Here is a 22,416-nt window from a genome sequence, read left to right as displayed (position 1 = left end):
TTCGGGGGGCTGTTGAATGGCCTAACCACAAGTTCCCCATCCCACACTGCTCCTGTGGTTGAGTCCCCTTGCCGGAAATTGTCCTTGTCAAGTGGACCAAGTTCAGTTTCTGATTATTCTTGAGTAGTGGGTTTCGGTTTCCTGCCAGCCTGCAGAATTATTCAAACCAGCCAATCACATGCTCCTGTGGGAACGAGGGGCACCTCACCCTCTTGGTGCTACAAAGCCTGTCTCTCCCACCCTTGGTTATTCACTCCTTCCTAAGGACATCTCCTTTGTGGCCTGGTGTGCCGTATAACGCCCTCCTCCCCAAGCTGTGAGTTCATGTTATGAATAAATGGCTGTTGTCTCATCTGTAGAAGATTGTCGTGTATTTGGCTTCCCCTTACAACCTTTGGCCAGGAGTCCCTCTCTCACCAACACGGTGAATAGGAGACAAGCAAAAACAGAAGCTGAGGAGAGCAGAGGTTAGAGCTGTGCTGTCCGGTGTGAAAACCTCTGGGTACATGGGGCTGTTAAGCACTAAAATGTGGCAAGTCCAAAAGTGTTATGTGTGTAAGTGTGAAATGCAAACTGGACTTTAAAGACTCACTATGAACACAAGAATATAAAGATCTCATTAATTTTTTTTATTGATTGCATGTTGCAATAATATTTTGGATATACAGTTTTAAACAAAATATTAAAATTAATTGCATCTTTTCACAGTTTTCTAAAGTAGTTACTAGAAAACTTAAAATTATACATGTGGTTTACATTCGTGACTCATATTATGTTTCTATCGGGCAACTATGGTTTAGTGAAAGATACTCAGGAAAAGAATCAGTGTAGCTTGGGTTTGTGGAAGAGAACGATTCCCAGATGGACTAAAGGCTTGGGCTGGTTGGGCATGGTTTTTAAAAAGAAAACGGGATTGAGGGGAAGCAGAATCTTTACCTGGAAAGGGAAGAGTTCAATTGAGGATGTGCTCAATTTAAGTGCCAGGTAGATAGCTAGATGGGGATGAACAGAGTAAGCTGGGTAATAGGTCTGCAATTCATGACCAAATTTGGGACTGGAGATACAGATTTTGGAGTCACTAGTTCTGTCATAGAAAGCTATGAATAAAATTTCTGGAGCTTGAATGTAGAGCAAACTAAGAAGAAGGTTGATGGTATGTATTAAGGTTTGTCAAATAATCTAGTGCATTGGTACTGCTCAACACGCCTTAATACATTTCAATGAATTTTTGTTGAGTATCTACTCTGTGCCAGACTTTGATAGTATATAAGACCTTAGACTTATGAGAAACAGTAAAATATTTTTTAACGGAAGTCAATTATTTATATAAATGTCTTCTTTCACGCCTGAAATACTGTTTATTTACAATGAAAGATGCAAAAAATAATAATGTTTGATAATAATAAATAGAAAACAAAATATTGAAGTATAATAAAATGTTTCATTTGTAGAAAGGAGATCTTATTAGAAGAAGGTAAAGTTAGAGATAGACTTGTGGAAAACTCAGAGAGGTTTTCTTGTGATTACCCAGATTCTTTAAGTATTGATTCAGTATTATATATATGCCTTCATTAAATTTTGTGACTTTCCTCTGGTTTGAGGAAGCTGTACCTCTAGACCCGATGTTCCTGATAGAATATTATTGAGGTGCAAAAGAATTAAAGTGAGAGATATAAAGAGAACGCAAAAGGGAGATATTCTACTGAATAAACTGAGGAAGAAGTAGACGGGAGAAAGGGGTGAAGAGACTCGAATAGAATGGACTGAGATGGAACGGTCTTGCTCTGAATGTTGGCCAGAACAACAGCAGGGAGCAGCACAAATTTATTTTTTGATAGTGATGGGGAAGACAGTTTCCCATTTTGACCAAGTACAATTAATTATATGTTTAAGACATATACGTTTTATTATTAAAGAGAGTAGAAAAACATATTCTTGTTTGATGAAAGAAGAGATAGTGGTTTGAATATTATACATTATTTGTGTAACAAACATGTTCCAGCATAACTACATCAGGCATTGTGCTAAGTTATTTAAATATATTCTCGTTTAATGCTTACAATAAGTAATGAGTAATACTTTATTGTCTCGATTTTACAGAAAAGGAAACTGACTCAAGGAAGTTTCACAAATTGTCCAAGGCCACACAGCCAGTGAGAGGCAGAAGCGGGAGGAGAACCCAGAGATCCATAGTCCACTCACAGAACTGGTTACACTTGTTATATGCTGGAGTTCAGGGCGTGTGTATGCAGTTAACAAAGACGAAGGAAAGGAAAAAATTCATCTATTGATTAAAACCTTGGATTTCAGAGGAGACGCAACATTGCTCTAGTGGCCATACCGGCAGTCGTATTTATTCTGAAGAATGAGAACCAGGCTATGCACGTACTCCATCAGTTATTTTACATTTTCAGTAAACGCAGAGTTCTCCATCTGCTTTTCCCACCCACCTCATGGCTCACACAAGAAAATATTCATTCACACATATATACATATAGTGAGTATATATATATATATACATATGTGTGTGTGTCCCCTTAGCTAAGCTGTGTTCCTGTAGTTGACATCAAATCCTATACACAAGAGTACTAGATTTCTTTGTTTTTGAAATTGTTGGCCAGCATTGTTTTTGAGGTACTTCCATCAAGCAAATGGTTAGTATGCCCTCTGGCCACAAAAACCAGGCTTTTAAGATATTGTTCCACTATAAACTGTTTGTGTAATTACAAATAAATCAATACTCTGGTAAACAAATCACTTTATATCATATTAAAATAGAGATATAGAGGAACAAAAACGACATAAGTTAAAAGTAAATGAATTTGTTGAAATCAAGGCAAATAAAATCTCTTATTAGACTAAGAGCTATTTTTTTTAATAAAAAATACAGTGATAGAGGGAATATAAATTTTTCTCAAGAATTCTTCCTTGTTGCTTACTTAATTCTTTTTAGGTGATCATTAAATACAAACAAAATTTCTTTTTGGACAAGATTTGTAATATAATTTTTAGAGACTGGTATTTGACAAGCATATACTATATTTTGATTTGGGTTATAATCAAATAATGTTCCTGCCTTCCTTAATGTGAAATAATCAATGATTATGCTCTCGAGTTAGGCAATTGGAATAAAGAAAAGAAGGAAAGAGGAGAAGATACTGGCTTGCTTAAAGATTTTAGGAAGTTCTTTAAAATTTTAAAGAATATGTCATTCAAGATCATGAGATAGAATTCATTTAAAACATTAAAGAATTACATATATTAAATCTCAAGTCAATAATTCTGAAGTGGCCAGTAGGTAAAAATCAGGAAAAGCCAAGATATTCTTAAAACTGTAATTTTCCCTGATTTATTCTAATCTTGTCGCAGCCCAGAGTCCCTCTGGGTAGTTTACTGTACAATGAAGATGAATTATATGATTAAAATTTATCTTGATGTTTTCATTATCAGTCATAATAAGAAAAATATACACACTGATTGAAATGAACCCAGGGAGAAGAGTCTCATTGAATTTGGGGGAATTCTGCTCTCAGTTATCTGTAGGTAGGTGAATGATATTGTATACACTATTTAGAAAAAAAAGAGAACATGCAGAAAATGAGTTACATTTAAAAAAATCTGGTGATCAGTTGGACTTTGAGTTACACGAACTTTACTTAATTTCAAAAATATCTCCCTCTCTTCTATCAATACTTCTGTTATCCCACTTGGAAAATAAAAGTTAGTCTCTAGTTCTAGAAAGAAAAAAATAGAATATAAACTGGAGGAAACTAGTGAACAAATCAATCAAATGTTAGAACTCTAAATACACAATTATTGTGGTTTTAATGTGCTTAATGGAATGCTATGGAGCACATGCTCACCTAAGCAGCAATAAGGTTGAGAATTTGAGTCCCACAGATAACAAAGGACCAACAAAAGCAGTAGTTTGTGATTTGTATTAACTCACGCCCAAGAAGAATCTTACATTTTCTGAAAAAGATCAAGAGCCTTTAGATGCAGTGGGAAAACAAACAAAAATCTTAATAAAGTATATGTCCGAAGCTGAATTCTGAAATAAAATATGTAAAAATTCTTGATTATCTTTTAGATTTGATTTGATTTGCTTGCTTAAAACAACAACGACAACAACAAAACAAACAAAAACAAGACCTTTCAGTTTTCTTTGAAGACATTGAAATATGTCAAGCATAATTTCTCAATCATAAGAAAAAGTAATACCATTTATAGCCTACAGAAAAATTACTCTGGAGGAAGGATGGGTTGACAGGTAATGTTACCAGAGTCACTTTTAGTTAATGTTCTGTTGAAATTTTTCCTTTGTATACCAATGAAAAGATTAACAAAGCTTTAATGTATCTTCATTGACAAATGGGATAAAAACCCAACCAGCATGACAATAATCTCCAAATAGGAGAGGAATCTAAACTCTAAGACAGAAAGAACATCACTTCTTCTCTAGAAATTAATTTTTGGGTGTCATGGTTGAGAATTAGTGATGTTTCAAGAGGTAAGTTTTAGATTATATTTATTTTCCTAAATAGGCATTAAAAACATAATCTTCTGCAATAGCACATGTACTGGCATATATAAAAGTCCATGCTTTAAAACAACTGGCATATACTACAAAGAAGGCACAAGGGCCTCACGCTACCTGTAAACACATATCAGTGTTTTCATTTCATATCTTATGAATAAGGTTTTTTCTTCTGTGGATTGTGAAAAAATATATAAATATTACATCATTGTCATGGTGGAAATACCTAGATTAATAGGAGGGTAAGATTTTGGATCCATGTAAAGATGGCCTTACACATACTAGTTAACATTATGCAGAGGATGCACTTTCATTCCTTCTACCCAAAACCCTCCAATAGATATGGTTGGAACCATAATGCAAAATTCACTGAGCATGGCTGCCCTGCCAGATAAAACAGTAATATCAATGAATGTGGAAACTTTCAGATAGTCCCTTTCCACAAAGGGAAAACAGACAGAAAACATGGTAGGCTGCAACTTCACAACTTCTTTAGCAAGTCAAGGAAATTCACAAAGAGGAGTAGCAGAGGAAAATACATGTGAGCTAAATATAATAAATAGTTATTGCTCAAAATAAGAGTATGGGATTCTGTAATTTCTTTTCATGACAAAAGCAAAATTGTTTTTGAATTAGCAAAAGGAAGATGTAAGCCCTTGATTCAGATATTGGGTTACTACCAGTCTCATTTACGGATAACTCAGTCTTTATCTTTTCCTCAAGATTCTCATTTGTCACTTGCTTATAATCAGGGTTCTCAGTCATACACAGAGTTTCTGAAACCTAATGGTTAGCAGAGGAACTGGCTGTGTTATGAACCCCACAATAGAAACTGGATAATGCCACAAAACCCTACATTATTTCCCAAAACCTTCCCCCAGGGATTGATGCTAGCAATTGCCAATGCGTGCATATATAACAGTTTTCATTTGATGAAAAAGATAGAAGGAAATTTATTCACACAGTCCTCTGTCGACAATCACAAGGGTGTTGGGGGGATGAAAGCTGTGGGGTCTGTTTTGCTATTGAATAGTCAAGTAAGCATCTCGTGAGCCTTGGTTCTTGTCTTCACTGCTACCTCACTTTCTGCAGCTCCTGTCTCAGCCAGGACGGCAGGGGCTGCCCCAGTCTATGCAGCAGTTTGGACAGTTCCACGTTATGATCTCGGTAGTAATTAGAGAGGAAAGTTCTAGACTGGAAAGCAAAAAGGAAAAGAAGACTTGAAGGAAGTTATTAATTCATTAGATGAGATTGTGCAATCTACATTTCTTAAGAAATTCTATTATAGCATTGATGTCTCTAAAATAAGTATTTCTTTGTATTTTTCCTAAGATATCACTCACTTTTGAAAAGATTTGGCAGAAGAGTAGCAATAAAATAAAAGGTCTATGTAGGTCATATGTGGCTTATCTTCCATATGGCACTTATTTATTGTGGGATTGATGACGTCTACGTAGGGAGGAAAGCCAATGAGAGGTGTGTAATAGGTATGGGCATATAATATATAATATAATAAGTATATAATAGAATGAAGCAGAGACCAGCTGTGGTACCAAATCCACAGAAGCAAGCTACCAAAAACATATATTTCCTTTAAAATTGTAAATTCTGTAAAATTGGGCCAAAGCATAAAAATAAAAAGTGAACATAAATGATCATATAAGCTGAAATTCATGATTAAAGAAACAACTTGCAACATTTCAAGAATATTTTCTCTATTTAGTCAGGAGTAAAATAGATTTAAAAAGAATCATCAAGAGCTTTCTACTTCAAAAATATTGTAAGTTCTCATTACAGAAATCATTATAGTAATCTTTCTTGTGATTCTTATATTCCTAATCAAGTTGGAGTGATTGGCCCTTACTAGATGAATGATTTAAAAAAAGATTATCAAATATATCAATGGCTTTAGTTTATGTTTGCTTTTGTTTCTGGAAAGCAGAAAATTTATAATTGGGTTTTGTCTCTGGATATCACTTACTTCATATTATAACCTACTGAACACAGTTCTGTGTCTCTGACAAAATAGTAGCAATGAGCACTTTTCCTGTGTATGTATAGGTAGCAACAGCCCCCACATTGTTTTCCATCTCGTCAAGGTTGTACCGTCTCTCTTAAGCCCTTCCCAATATTTTAGCGCAAATGTGTCTCTTTCCTCATAAAACTCCCTTAGCGACTTTTGTGTATACTGTGGAAATGGACTTAAGACAACTACATTTTGTCTTCTACCATTTACCAGGTATTTCATTACATTTCTTCTCTTAAACTAGGTTGTAAACACTTCAATTCTGGATAAGATGTTTATAAAAGTAATGGGAACATTACGTTGATTTCTTGGCAGATTAAAGTGATTTCTGAAACCTTTTTGAAATTATGAAGTTCAAAGGTATAGTTTAAGGACCTTCTGGTACTTTTATTTCCATAGTAAATCCCTTCCATCCTCCCTTCACTCACCTTGCCTTAGGAGAGAGACTCATCATATCTGGCTCAGCTGATTGATAACTGTTTTCCCAATCCTCGTCTACCTCCTCACACCATCACTTCTACTGAGAGATTTTTTTCCCTGCTTCTTTGTAGTTTGTCATTGTTTTAGGTATCTTATTATAAATCAGTGACCATAACTAATGTACGCTCCTATAGTAAATTTGAGTTCAAAACTGTTTTATCCTGTATCCTCTCTGTGATATTATGATTTATAGTAAGTAATACATATTTATTCTCTGTCTGGGTTTCTGGCACAGAGCTCCTAAAACCCTTGGAATTTCCTAAGTGGGAGAGTGAGAAAGGTGTCTTTTGTTATGTTAATGAGGTGACTTTTGGCCTCCCTTTAGGATGAGGCTAGTTGCCAGAGGAACCAAACCTGTGAAGAGAGGGTTGGAACTTTAAGTCCTTACCTCTAGGGGAGGGCAGAGGGCCTGAAGGTTGAATCAGTCTCATTGGCCAATGATTTAATCAACCATGCCTATGTAATGAAGCCTCCATAAAACCCCCAAAAAAGGACAGGGCTTCAAGAGCTTCTGGGTTGGTGAACATGTGAAGATGCCAAGAGAGTGATGCACTCAGAGAGGACACGGAAGCTCTGTGCCCTTTTCCCATACCTTGCCCTCTGCATCTCTTCTATCTGACTGTCCCTGAGTTATGTCCCATTATAATAAACTGGTGATCTAGTAAGTGAAATGTTTCTCTAAGTTCTGTGAACCACTTGAGCAAATAAATTGAACCAAAGGAAGGAGTCGTTGAAACCTCCAATCCATAACCAGTTGGTCAGCAGCACAGGTGACAACCTGGGCTTGCGCCTGGCATCTGAAGTGGAGGGGCAGACTTGTAGGACTGAGCCCTTAATCTGTGGGGTCTGATGCAGTCTCTGGGTAGAGAGTGTTAGCACTGAGTTGAATTCTAGGACACCCAACCAGTGTTGAGCATTGCTTGGTGGTTTGGAAAACTTCACTCACATGTTGTAATTGGTGATCAGAACTCTTTACTCTTTATTGCTTAGCTCATTACTATGCATGGTAAATGTTTAATATAATAATAATGCTTATATATTGTACCCAAAATCACTTGTTTAGTGAACAATTTATTTAAGGACTTTACACATTTGGAAAGGAGTTACTGTTTTGCATTTACATTTGAATTGCCTCCCAACAGCAAACAATGGGTATCTATCAATCATCTATTTCTGTTGGTCTGTCTATCTTTTAAATATATAAAACTATTGATAGCAAAGAAAGAGCAGAAAAAGGAACCAAATTTACTGTCACCAGTTTTGAAAAGGTTGTATGCCCAGAGATCTACCAGTATATTTCAAAGATTAGGAAAATATTACCTCTGGATCCATGGGTGGATATTTTCGGCCTTTGCTTTTTCCAAGGCATTTGGTCTTTCCTCCTTCCAGTAGCTGACACCAAAAGCCCTTCTGGGGATCAAACCTACAAAAGATCAAACATAAATGATTTTATAAAATATAATGATTATAAATTGTATGTGGAATTTCGAGAGAGAGAGCCTCACCGATTGGATAAAGGAAATGCACTTTCACATGCCCATTGCTTCGATTTGATTTAATTCAGTTCTACAAATATTCATTGAATTGATTTGAGAGAGTCTTATTGAGATTAAATAAACTGTTAGTGCTATTTTTGAATATTTCTCCCGTAATAAAAAAGACATATAGATCTTTAGCTCAATCTTATGTTGAAATTGTGAACTTAAGTTCTATACTTTACCTATTCATCTGTAAAAGATCAAGGACCAATCATCAGAACTACAACCCACATAAAAATGACCTTAAGATTTATTTACTTATTAATATGATTTCCTGTCTAAATATATTAACAGATTTCTTTGAAATCATTCAATGGTATATATTAAAGTGACTGAATATAAAGTAAATACACTTATGTGAATATAAACAAGAATTAAAGCTTTTAATTTGGAAAAATACTGTATTTTTTTTACAGTCCAAAATGTTTACACTTCTCAAGGAGGAAATTAAAAATGTAAAAATATAATTTTTTATATTTTTTTCAGGTAGCACGAGACATGGGCTGTACAAATAGTGAGTGGAAGATTAGACAAGCTTGTACTTCTTTGTTGAAGGCAGATGATTCTACTGGATAATTCAGGTCCCTATACTCTTAAAGAAAATTCTACTGTTGTTTTGCTCTCCTGGCTGCACAAAGTTACAAATGGAAGAATGTGTGGCCTAATTATTTTGTTTAAACTCAGACATATATGAATTTTTGTTTAGGACTAACAAGATAGGAGAAACGAAAGAATGAACCAAATAAGAAGGGAAATTTTAAATTTATTGCTGTGGGACTTGCTGCATGCATAAAACATCGAAAAGGTTTGCATTTTTGTTGCTCAGCAGATGTTTTAGAAGGATGGAACATAATTGACTGGGATGTAAAGTTAATTAGTTGCAGAATATTTCGTTGCCCTGGGCCCATTCCTATAATACCGGTGCACCTGCAATTTGCCTCTGCACATATGTGAACTCATTTAAGGGGAGAGGGAAATTTTCTTCACAGTTCCCTGCCCAACCTATTATCAGAGACCCGATCCTTGTAGTCCAGGTTGTCCTAGTACACGTTATCAATTAAAATTAAATACATCACTGGTTAAACAGATAAAAGGAAGACAGAGTCATTTCCAACCTGGACTTTTCAATCTGTTCTTTGCCTATCACAGTCCTTTCTCTAGTTTTCATTAGTTTCCCCAGAGGAAAAACAATTCGGCCTGCTGTGCAAAATGAGATGGGGCAATCGGCGTAACGGTGCCCCTAAGCAGCATTTTCAGCCACAGGATGAGAATATTTAACTGCGTTGAGGTAAAATACAGATCAGGCAGCAAAGCCAAGAAATTTCTTCACATGCTGAGAGTATCTCCTCTGCTGTCAGGTGTGCAGAGGTCTCCGGACGGGCTACAGTCTCTCCTTGCTCTCTACAGCAGCTGCTGGGAGGCAGAGCTTAACACAACCTGAGCAAGGACAGCCATCCAGGATGCTGAAAGTCATTCTTTCAGATAGGGTTGTTATAACCTAGAGTCCACATGTTTTTGCTGTCCTGGTTTCATTTATTGCATTGGCAACATTATATAGCCAAAGTCTAGCAAAGGGCATTTATTCTTTCTAAGTTCTGTCAATCCACTGTTTCATAGTTTCATTTTAGTAGGCATGAAATGGTGACATTGAGATGCAAAGCCTTTCTCAAATAACAGTTAGACAACTTTGAGGACATGAATTGGTTGCCACATGAGTTCCTTTCTCATACTGAACATCACTACAGTTATTAATTTTTTGTGAGGTGAGACATAGTAAAAACCATATATTCTGTACTTGTTTGTAATCTCTTCTTTAAATGTATGGTTTTCCAGGTCTACAGAACCATAAGCAACTATTTGTAGTAAACAGGCTAGAACCATTCCCTAAACTGCTGCACGGAGGCAGGGGAAGTCACGCTAACATCAGTAACGATTACTGCAAGATATGTTACGGCCGCTCCGTCTACCTCATCAGCAGGGGCATGCCTGTGTTGTTGTTATTGCCATGCGTAGGGAAAAACTTCATTAGGGTTGTTTTAGTGCATGAGGAGCAACCCAATCTTATTACTGCTTTTCCTGTCCCTCCATTACCCTCCCTAATTGTCTAATTGCTGATTCTAATCTGCTGTGAACTGGAAAGTTATATAATCAGGCTTGTTAGAATTTTCTCTAAAATTTAATAGGCTTTGTAGCAGGCCTTGTGTGACTGTCAAGTCCAGGCCCTTTTAAAATATGTTTTTGCTGCTCGGAGGTTTTGTTTTTGTATGTTTGTTACTTTGCTTCTTTCCATTGTTTTTACATTTTTAATGACCAAGTGTATGGTTTTATTTTCCCAAGATGACTGCAACAACGTCTCCCTAGCCACATTCTCTTCTGCAGAATGCCCTTGCCCCTCCGCATCAAGAAGGGGAGGCTCATTTCCCTCCCCTTGAATTTGGACTGGGCTTTCGTGACCTGGTTGTAATCAGCAGGATGTGGAGTAAGTGATGCTGTATGACTTGCAAGGCTAGGTCAGAGAAGGCTAGGGCTCTCTTGGACCTTGTTCCTTGGACACATCGCTCCCTCTCAGAAGACAGCCACTGCACTGTGAGAAAGGCACACAAGAGGTCTTGTCCCATTGAGCTCCGCCTTTGAGCCATCCCAGTCCAAGAGCCAGAGATGTGAGTGAAGAAGCGAACGAGTCTCCAGATGATTCCCGTTCCCAGCCGTTCGAGTTATACCCAGATATTCATGTCTTCCCAGCTGTGGCCCCAGGTATTATGAGCAGAGACAAGCTGTCTCGGCTGTATCATGTCTGAATTCCCAGCCTGCCGAATCCACCAGCATAATAAAATGACCGTGGTTATATGCTAGTCAGTTTGGGAAGGTCTGTCATGCAACAATAGATAACTGGAACATTATACGTGATTATATTTGGTTACACATAATTTAATAAATACAGAGTGAAACATGATGTATCGCTTTCCCAATTCTGCCTGAAATCCTGCTACCTTCACAGAGCTAACGACGGGCATCTGCATTTCCCTACTAACTCGTAAATTACTTGGAGGAAAAGACTACATCTTTTTCACCTGTGTAACTTCAATTTCTAGGACACTTTTTGCACAGAGTAAGCATGTAAGAATTCTACCTAACCAAACTGATAGTGGGGAAAAGCTTACAAAAAGGGGAATTTGTGACATATCAAATTTCTATAATACTTTATAAGATAAGGTATTCCTGGTCTTCAAAAGGGAGACACTACATGCATAATGAGAATATTCCTTTGACTGCTTTTGAGTAGCATAATGATGTATAAATTCACGGCTAGTAGTAATGATGCTATATACACTCCTACCAGTGATAATTTATGACGGCAAATAATGGAAATGAAATCAAGCATGAGAATAGACTCACGTTAGTGCTTCAGAGTAATTATAATGAGGTGTAACTCCCAGAAACTTCTGGACTTCATCCATCACAGTAGCTGGGTCAGATCTCAGCTGCTGTCCATCAATAATTAGCAACTGTAAAGTCAAAAATAGTCACTTTATGAAGAACAAAACTAAATTAAATACACTGAGCTGCCACCTTTGGCCTGGTATGACCATCAATTAGTTCAGTGTGAACATGAAGAAAATATGCACTACTTAGAATACATTTTAATGTTTGCTGTTCTTGTGTCTTCCAAATAAACAACAATTAAAGTTTGCCACCGGCATCATTTATAACCCTTAACTAACTTGACTGTGAATCAGAAATAAACATAGATACTCTCTTCATTTAGTTGTGAAGTAGAAACATGATTTTCCATATGTCATGCAATCAGATAATTATTCAGCCTATGAAATCCCATAAGCTAATCTTGGAGCCAAGGGCTTAGAAATAGTGGGCACACAGTTGAAAATTACCCATCTATTCTCCTTACAAACTATGACAGAGAACTCAGCTTCCAGTTGTAACCTTATCTGGGATGTAGAGTATAAACGATATGGACACTTTCCTCAAATCTTTATTTCTTGTTCTATTCGCATTCCTGGAGCTGATATAGCACTTTCCATTTTGACGGTCTAATGCGTGACCTCCTTCTTTCTCTGCCAGAGTCCCACAGGACAGACGACATGAGTATCTGCACATGGTGATCCATAATGGTATCATCTAACTGACTGCTCTGCCAGTAGCTGAGAGTTACTGCTGCCTATGAATCACGTGATGTCTCCCGTGTGAGGACTTAGCACTTTGACACCAGCTTCTATCCAAAAGAAGATCTCAAGAATTTGTTTCACAGCCACTTAACAATATTTTAATACTGTTATTGACATTAAAAACGCAAAGATCCACTCCTTTCTTAGGTATGTTCATCTCTGATTATAAATCACTCTCTGTGGTAATGTTAATTCATATTTTCTGTTTGTCAGTGCAACATAATCATGATAAACAGAAGAAATTAATTTCAGGACATTACCTGAGAAGTAGCAAAGTAAGTTAGCCATCTTTCTATGTGGACCGCATACCACCCAGGTACTAGGCATCTCCTCTGCAAAGTTTTTAGGTCCGATGGGGCCCAATGTCCTGTTGTAATAACTTCATAGAAATTAAACCTCAGGGCAGCTGGATCTTCATGTGATCGTTGGTGCTTTAACAAGAAATCAGTTGTAAAATTAATTTTCTTTATGCCTGCACCGGTATGTGTGCACATGTGTGATGTGTGTGTACATATGTGTGTGTCTTTTATCTCCAAAAAAGTAATGCAAAATGATTGATTATAGAATGAAAAATAAGGTAAAAAGTGCATATATTGAAACTTAGGCATTGGCATATTGCTTTTTAAAGTACAAGTTTTCCATAGACATCAAATAGGATGCAGACAGGCCTGTGGTTGTCCTCATGTCTGGAATGTTTAGGTGCAAGGAAAGAGATAGAGTAAAAGGACTTTCTTCACGGGTCTGATTAGAAGTGAAAAGACGTCAGGAATCAGACAAACCAAGCCTGATGAAAAGAGATTTCAACTGGCAAGAGTGGGCATGCTCATTGTTTCATTACAGCTGCCCTTGTGGGTTCTGACACTTCCCCAACATCCCTGGGTGGCAGGTGCTATCAGCACAGAGAAAGCAGATGTCTGTTCCCAGTGCTTGTTTAGGTGTCATATTCATGTTGACGTTGTCTGTGGTCCTTTTGTTTTGCTCTCACCAGGGTTTCCATCTAACTCTGCTGATTCCCAAATACTGTTTCCCTACGTCTTTTCAGTACCACATGCTCTCATCAAACCTTCACTGGTCAAACACAACAACCCAACACAATGAGAGATGAAGTTAATAGTCAATACAATTTCATGAGCACTCAATATGCTCCTCACTAGACAAAGAACTGAAATAGATTCTGGAGATAAAGAGAAGTAAGTAAGACATAACTGCCATCTTCAAAGAGATCAAAATCTTGTACAAGAGACAAGAGATTAACAGATTGTAATCAAGTTGTATCTTTGACTAGAGGTATCAGCTATTTGCTGTGATAGCCAGACCAATAAATCCTTAGTTCTGAATGAAAGATGAAGGGATCTTTTTCAATGGTTGAAGCTTTTGAGCTAAAATTTAATGAGAAAGATTTTGATAAGGAGAAAAAAATAAACATGCAAACTAAGAGAAGTTTATCTCTAAAGTAAGTTTGAGTGAAGGTAGATGAGATATGTGGGATGGATGAACCAATTTTGTGAGATATCTAAAAGTGAAGATAAGGAAAATTTACTACGGGATAAGGATGGAAGGATATTAGGGTCTGATACAATTGTGCAATAGCAGGCCTAATATGAGAGTTAGAAATAAACACAACTAAAAAAGGAAAGATAGTTAGGAAGTTGTGAGTGGTTAAAGAGTAACCGGTGAGTGGTAGAATGGTAGAACTAGTCATTTTGAAGCCCTCTCATTGTGTATTTACTGACATTCTTAATGTATATACATTATGCTGAGTATATAGAGATTACATAACACATTTAATTGGTAAAATGTGTAGAAAGTACATAACTTGAATAAATATAAATATACTATGTGTGTATTGATACAGTAAGGCTAAAATTTCTAGTTTAAGCAGTGATAACATGGAACTGTACTTGATCTGTTCTATATTGACTTAGACCAGTTTAGTACCAACTTCTCTTTATATTCCTGCAACTAAGATTAGCAAAAAAAATATGACCAGAAGTCACAAAGGAAAATATTTTATGGAAAAAAAGAGTACTATAGCTCTTCTATGAGGCCCATTATAAAAATGTGGGGTAGAAATTACAGTGGCAGGTGACGTTTGTAGGAGTTTCTGAATTACACCTGCTGAGTTTTGGATTTATGGCATTTACCCAGTAGACAAGACCAGCTAAATAACAGGCTGCATTATTTTGAAATGTAGAGAGAGCCCTTTGGGGACCCTATTCTTAGCAATATGGCAATAAAAAGTATTACCGGAAAAATAATTCTTTTCAAAGGTGTATGTTCAAAGAATTTACTTGAACAAGCCAACATAGATTCTCTTTAAATGCTTTAAGCCATTTAAATGGTTTAATCTATGTGAAAAAAAACTTCATATAAATCTGCCTAAAGTAGTGACCGTGCCCCCTGCTAGGAAAATGTGCAACATTTTGCCTCAAGTGTTTGCGTTCAAAATTTTAAATTAAGGCTTAACATCTCAATGCTTTTGGCACAGTTTTAAAAAAGTAGGTTTATCTTGCTTTGCATTATGAATTTTCACAAAGTGAGAAAGGCACATTTTTATATCTTGAGGAAGATACCGACTCATGGATTCTAATAATAATTTCTGAATCTTGCACCCAATGTGTGTTCCACTTGGATCCCCAACCACTTGCAATCCCAATTTGCAATGTCATATTTTTCTGTCCATCATTATTTGTTCTCAATTACATATGTTTATTGGAGAAATTTTGAAAAGTCAAGGCAAAGAATGAAGAAAAACCTAAAATTACTTATCTTACTATGCTCTTAAAAAATTCCCTTTTAATCTTCATTTTAGCATTAATTTCTATATGCATTAAACATATACATGCACAAACACACTCGTGTCATTGGGATTTTAGTACATATACATTATTACCACCACCCTAAACTCAAGATCACTAACTTCAGTTAGCCTTCATTGCTGTAGGCAATTTTACATTTCTCTGCTCAACTTTCTCTCACTGTCGTAGAAGAGTTCACATCCCCTTTTGTCTCCTCAAACAGCTGCCTCCCAAATTCTCCCCCTCTTTTTCATCAGCTTAACTCATTCTCAACTTCTCAAAGGAAGAAGAGACCATCACAGTCACTTCCATTTCTCCATCCCAGACCTTCAAATTTCCCAGCACGTAAATTCGTCCCCTCTTCTGTCCCTTAAGTTTCACTGTGGGGGTTCTTGATAAAGTCAGAGAGTCTATGGACTTGGATCTGCAAAAAAAGGCCCCTTTATTTTCGGTAACCTCTAAATGAAATTTAGCATTTATTGTACCTGTGATTTTACCATCAATAAGAGTCAGTTACTTTTCCATCACATTACCGGTGTTTCAGATGTATCAAAATGTTTATGCTCATCATGACAAGCTACAGGAGCACAGACCCACCGTTAGATCTTGCCATTTGATGATACTGATTTGAAAAGTATTTTGATAATTACATTTCAACATAGTTGTTTCCTTTGTAGTTCTATGTATTTAGTTTTATGCTTTTCAAATATATTTCTGAAATGGAGCCCATAGACGCCACCAGGCTCCCAGAGGGGTCCCAGTACCAGAAAAGTGAACAACTCTGGAACCAGAGTGCTCCCCTCCCACGTAGGTTATTTCCCGTTGCCATCCCTTCCAGGCCTCTCAGGATCCTCACAGGATTGATTCTTCATTTCCTCTCCAGGGCCTTTAACATCTCCCTTTCTTTGGAAACATCACAATTCAAATGGCCACAACCATAGAACACATTTTCCTTACGACCACTTCAACTGCTATGTAATAAACGTGTGTTGTGTTTTTTCCCCTTTGTGTCACATTTCCTTAGTGTTTTCCAAGCGCTGCCTACATCTCTTCATCCCCACTTAATTATTCCAAGACCCAATCTACCTGGTTTTGCTGTTTTCACTCTGTTGATAAGGGCTCCACTTCCTCAATATCTTTGACCTCAGTGAAAATAATTCAGGCCTTGTTTTGCCTAATTGTTTACTTTCTTAGCAGCTGTTTGGCATGTTGTCACCTCCTCCATTGACAGTACTCCCTTGCCTCATATTTGCTGTCACTATACTCCTGGACTTTTTCTTCTACTCCTCTGGCTGTATTCTCTTGTCTCTCTGGCTGCCTCATCCTGCTCTGTATTTTTCTTCTCTAAACTCTCTCTTAGGCAATTTCACCAATTTTGTGGCTTTTTGCCTCTGATTCACAATTTTCTGTCTCCAGCTCAGACTCTCCCCAGAGTGCCAGGTAACTACTGTTCCTTCAGCTTCAGCATGGCAGTGACTCCACACCTCAGGATCACCAACTGTATCACATCTTTAGCCTCACCTCACCCCCACACAACTCCTGTATCCTTCTTCAGTGCTTCTCTTTTCATATGAATATATGGCCATCATCCATTTGCCCAGATTGGAAATTTGATTCACCTTTGACACTGTTTTCTCACCAGGTTCTGCTCATTTTAACACCCAAACATCTCTTCATACTTCAGACTTCACTCAGTTTCTATTTACTGTCTTTGTCTGTGCTACCTCTATTTCTCAGCAGGACTATTGCAGTAGCCTCTATTTGATTTCTCTGAATGCATGTAGTCATTTGTTCCAACCCAATCCATTCTTTGAATAGCAGATAATGCAATGTTTTCTAAAAGGAAATCTGATAGTCACAGGCTGACAACATTTTTCAGTCTTTCAATTGCTCAAAGAATGGCATCCACATGGTTCTCCCACATGACTTCCAGCCTCTGTGTGCCTCTCAGACTCATCTCTCACAGGTCTCCACCTCGGGCTTTGCTCTCTAGCCACATGGAACTTTTTTTTAGTTCTTTAAATGTGCTATGGTTCTTTGCACCCAGTGGACCACACATACTTCTCCCTCTCCCCTACTCTCCATCTGTGCTTAACCAGTTAATACCTACTCATCCTTCAGTTTTAAGTCCAAATTTACTTCTCCAGAAAATGCTCTCATAACACCTTACATACTTCCTCACAGAGCATTCAAAATTTCTAGTTATATAACTTTGTGATCATTCGATTAATATCTATCCACACATTACAATGACCATAATGTTTTAATTATCATTCCATTGATTAAAACCATCATTAAATGTGGCTCCAGAATATTCCATTTCAGTGTGACACAAATCTATATTATTGGGCGTTTATTTTTCCTTTAGTTGTTATTATTTTTATAGATAGTACTATGATGTATAAATAAAGGAATAAATATTTGTCCAATCCTTTGAGGCTTTCCTTATGATCGATTCCAGAAGAGCAACCACAGAACAAAAGGGCCTTTGCAACCCTTTTGATGACTATCAACAAATTAATTTTTAGAAAGTATCTATACATCTTTCTATTAGAATGTTTGAGTCCCTTTATGATCACACTCTTGACAACAGAGAGAATAAACATTACAATGTTTGTTAAGATGATATTCAAAAAGACTATCATTTTGATTTGTATTTTGTTGATCCCTAATTCGGTGGATCATTTTTCACATAAATTGTTGAGCAGTTGCATTTGTGTGTATGTGTGTGTGATTGTCTATCTATACCTTTTGGTTATTTGCTCATTTTTATACTGATATATTTATTTATCAATTTGCAGGAACTTTTTTTGCAAATTAAGGACGCTAAGTCATTTACCATGTATTTGCTAAAGATTCTCTACTTAGATATTTACCTTTAATTTTGTTAATTGTGACAGACCAACACTTTGCATGTTTATATAGTCAATCTAGTAATTCTTTGATGCGTGATTTTTTCTATTATTTTATGCTTGAAATTTTTTGTCCAACTTGATATGTAGTAAATATTTAGCTCTTATTTTTCTTAATTTCTTTTTAATTTTTGGTTTAGTTCTTTTAACATTTGATTGTTCAATACATCGGGATTTTATTTTGACATTCACCATTGCTTGCAGTCAAGCTATGACCAAATGCGTTAATAGTGCTTTTCACTGCTTCATACCTGGTACCAAGAGTATGCCCTGTCTGAGGGGTCGATGAGGATGGTGATGATCTTAGCTTTGGGGACCAGAGATGCAGCTCGCTTGGGAGCTTCTTCCGAATGGAAGTAATTAGCACTCTTTTCAAATAGAAAGTCATTTGTAACGTTGGATGGAGTAGGGAAAAAGTCCATATACCTGAAGGTGGAGAAAACAATTCATTAATCTGAGATCTAATTTTTCCCTGCCATACTATGGATACAAAATAATTTGACCATTTTTACATTCACATATCAATTTCTAATTATTAACGTTAGAATAGTCGAAAGAGTAGCTATTATACACACTTTGAATGTGAAAACAACCCAAAGCATTCATGTTCTAATGAATTAGTTATTGTGGTAGAAGGAGTGAGATGCAATAGGTGGGTTGTTAAGAAATAGAAGGAAACTCCTTTAGATTTGGGTTGATGTTCTGTGCTATCAAAAGCCAAATCCAGAAAAATTAAGTTTACCCTTGGCAAACAGTGAATTACACCATATTGCCTAGTGAATATTTTAAAATAGCAAATTTATGTTTGCAAATTTGAATGCAAAATTCTTAAATGGTGATTAAAGTGCACAAGAGAGGAAAATGTATAAGTCAGAATAGCTATAAAATACTAAACAGATTAGGGCATCATTGCTCTCCTCTTTTTTAACTTGTGCATAATTTGTAGTGTGTGCAGCAATGCGAACACATCACCGTCTATCTAGAGTAATTAAGGGCTATCTCCTGCCAGCTGATCCTGTGGCGCCTCGGTGGGTTCATTTCTCCATATGCTGTCGGAACGTTCCTCAGTGTGTAGATTATGCAATCAATATGTTCGGAGGTTAATTCAGTGCAAGGTTTTAATTATGTGTGTAACCCTCCTTACAACTCACCACTTCTCTAACCCTCAAATGTTCTAGAAATAAATAATGAGAGCAATTAAGAATTCATATAAGACACTTATTTTCCTCTTTGACATTTGTTATTATGTTTCCCAAATGTGAAGTGGTGAGAAGTCTCATCTATATTCCTGCTTAACAATCTGTGTTCTGTTCGAGCTCATAGACAAGAGAAAATTGCTGCTCTGCTTTTAATAACTTGCATGCAATTCCAAAATTCACTTGGTGTTTTTAAAGTAAGGTGGAATAGAGGTATCTTAGGTGCAGAACGGACATGTCTGTACTCACGATGGGAAACCAAATCTGCTCATGGGCATCACTGCTGCCCCCCTCTAATCCTAGCTATCTGAAAAGAATGGGCCTTTTCCTGAGGACAGGTTCCTATGTGACGTTGACATCAAGTTACATGCTACAGAGGTATGCATCGAGGGGACTTTTCCTCAGGGGATATCTGCCTGGGATACACACAGAGATTGGATATATCCCAGATACACCTGGGAATTGGAAATCAGGGTCACATTTTCTTAGAAAATTCGGATAGAGCTAGAAAAAAGCCCCAGAGTGAAGATCAGTTCCAATATCAGACTTATTCTATTTCATTTAGGGAAAATATTGTGATTTTTAAATTTTTCATAATTTATCAAATGCAAAGTAATATTCCTTTTATGCACATGTGTGACTAGCATTAATATGGTTTGGAAATGCTCTGCTATTATTTGCATGACAAATATCAGCTTATATTATAATACACCATTTATAGTCTACATGGTTAATGAAGACACGTGTCACAGAGTATAAAATAAAACAAGCTACTGATTTATCTGTTTCCTCAAGCATCATTGTGAAGACAAATTATGTATTTAGCTAAAAAAATTCTAGGCATCATAAAATAATAATATGCTTAAGGAGAATTTGAAATATCTTTATGAATAATTCTAATGAAAAATATTCCATAATCCTCTTTATTCAATCATATTAATTTACCAGAAAAATATTATCATTATTGCACTGTCCAAATTATAGGCAACACTGATTAAACATATCGTCATTATAAATTAATTTCTAATTCACTGTGATAGAATTGAGCACAATGAATTTATTCTGTAATTATGCAGATGCTGTGCATACATCTATAATTGCTCTGCCATGATTGAGCGTGTGTTAATAACAGACTTTATTTTTTGTTATTTTTCTTACCAGTCAATTCCCTTGTGATAGTTGTTGCCATTAAAGAACTGAACTTCTTCAAACGTCTTGGGGCTGGGGAGATTGCTGATGATGGAAGGGTGCATAAGAAGAAATAAATAAAGTGCAGTTGTTCCTATTACAAAAAAGGAGGCAAAAGGTTATATGGCAATAAAAAAAGAGACGACTATTATTTTGGCAAAATTTTTGCTCAAAAAACAATATTCAAAAGACCACTTCTTTCGAGTGTCAAAATAATTTCCTTAAAATCGATTAGATGCATTTCATGTAGCAACAACCTAAGGGTTCTTTTACTAGACTTCATGATTCTATTTACCTAAACACCTGATTTAATAGACATACACAGCGGAAGTAAAGCAACTGATGATGCAGCAAGAGGAGAACTCAGGAATCGGGTGGTTCAATTTCCTTCCCGGAATCAAGCGGCATTCCACACAATATCTGAACCTTGTGGGTCCTCAATTAATTTAAATTCAGATCAATTAAATTAAATCAAACTATTCAACAGATGTTGACTGGTGCTACTCTGTGCAAATCTTTGTAGTAATGATTGGTAATAACTCTTGATAAGAAAAACACGTTTGCTGGCCTCAATAAACTTAAAGTGTATGTGTGGACTTGGGTCAAGTAAACAGGTAATTGCAACATAGTGAGACAGGTTCCATAATGGGAGAAGACCAGATTGCTTTCCAATACAAGAGAAAATGGGTGATTTAGACTTGGGAAGTCAGTGATGGCTCCTAGGAAGAAGCATATTCTAAGATTCTACCTTAAAAACATAAGTGTTCCCAGTAAGGTTGAAAGAGAAGGGCAGGATTCTGGAAAGAGAGTCACTTGAATGTCCTACCCTGGTAAGATGGTGATCAAGCCTGGTGACTGAGGTACTAGGCTGAACAGCTAGCTGACAGAACCCGCTGAGTTTATACATCACAGAGGCTCAGATGTAATCTCTGAACCTTATTTCCATTTGAGTTAGGCCAAGGTCTGAGGGCCACTGCAGAAAGGATCATAAAGTGACTGAGCCTTCATAGCTCTCATAAATCAAAGTTTCCCTTCTGGAAAAGGTTATTCCTTTGGTAACATGTTGGACTTAGGAGAATCTGTTGGATTTCCTGGCTCCGGGAGAGCCATAGATGAGCTACACAGGTGGGCTGGCAGAACAATAATCATTGTAGCTGGAGATCTGGAAACAGAGAAGAGCATCAGAGAACTGGCATTTTGTTCTAATATATCTTAAGCTCATAAGAGCAAAGGTTGCTGTCCTTTAAGTATTAATGAGATTGCCACCTGTTTAGATCTTCACAGCTTTACACAACCACCAAGACTGAATAGAGGTATGACTAGTTAAAGGAAAGTAACAACAGATCCAAGAGGACCAACCATTTTGGATGGAAGACATGTTAAGACATCAAGTATGGGAGGCTCCTAGTAAAATGGGAGGGCAAAAACTAATAAATGCCCTTAATGAGATTTAATCACTAATTTAAAAAGACTTCTAAGAATTAAAAAATATGGAATCAAACCATATAAACTCAATAAAAAAAACTGAAGGAGTCGTAACTAGTTAAGAACTGAATT

General features: G+C 36.6%; 1 protein-coding gene across 2 annotated transcripts in view; it reads right to left on the bottom strand.

The window, feature by feature from the left end:
* Nucleotides 1-608: 608 nt before the first annotated feature.
* Nucleotides 609-22,416, bottom strand: part of LOC103557777 (N-deacetylase and N-sulfotransferase 4) — a 389,440-nt gene continuing 367,632 nt past the window's right edge. For both annotated transcript variants that reach the window (XM_070609249.1, XM_008530458.2), the window contains 6 exons: nucleotides 20,830-20,953; nucleotides 18,727-18,901; nucleotides 13,026-13,196; nucleotides 11,978-12,087; nucleotides 8,364-8,466; nucleotides 609-5,731 (listed from right to left, as the gene is read on the bottom strand). In XM_070609249.1, coding sequence (XP_070465350.1) covers nucleotides 5,612-5,731; nucleotides 8,364-8,466; nucleotides 11,978-12,087; nucleotides 13,026-13,196; nucleotides 18,727-18,901; nucleotides 20,830-20,953 — 803 coding nt within the window. In that variant the 3' untranslated portion in view covers nucleotides 609-5,611. The remainder of the gene's footprint in view (nucleotides 5,732-8,363; nucleotides 8,467-11,977; nucleotides 12,088-13,025; nucleotides 13,197-18,726; nucleotides 18,902-20,829; nucleotides 20,954-22,416) is intronic.

This window comes from Equus przewalskii, chromosome 2 (genome assembly GCF_037783145.1).
Source record: "Equus przewalskii isolate Varuska chromosome 2, EquPr2, whole genome shotgun sequence".
NCBI classification, from domain to species: domain Eukaryota; kingdom Metazoa; phylum Chordata; class Mammalia; order Perissodactyla; family Equidae; genus Equus; species Equus przewalskii.
The sequence above is the reverse complement of the archived record's forward strand: the minus strand, read 5'-3'. Positions and strand labels throughout refer to the sequence as shown.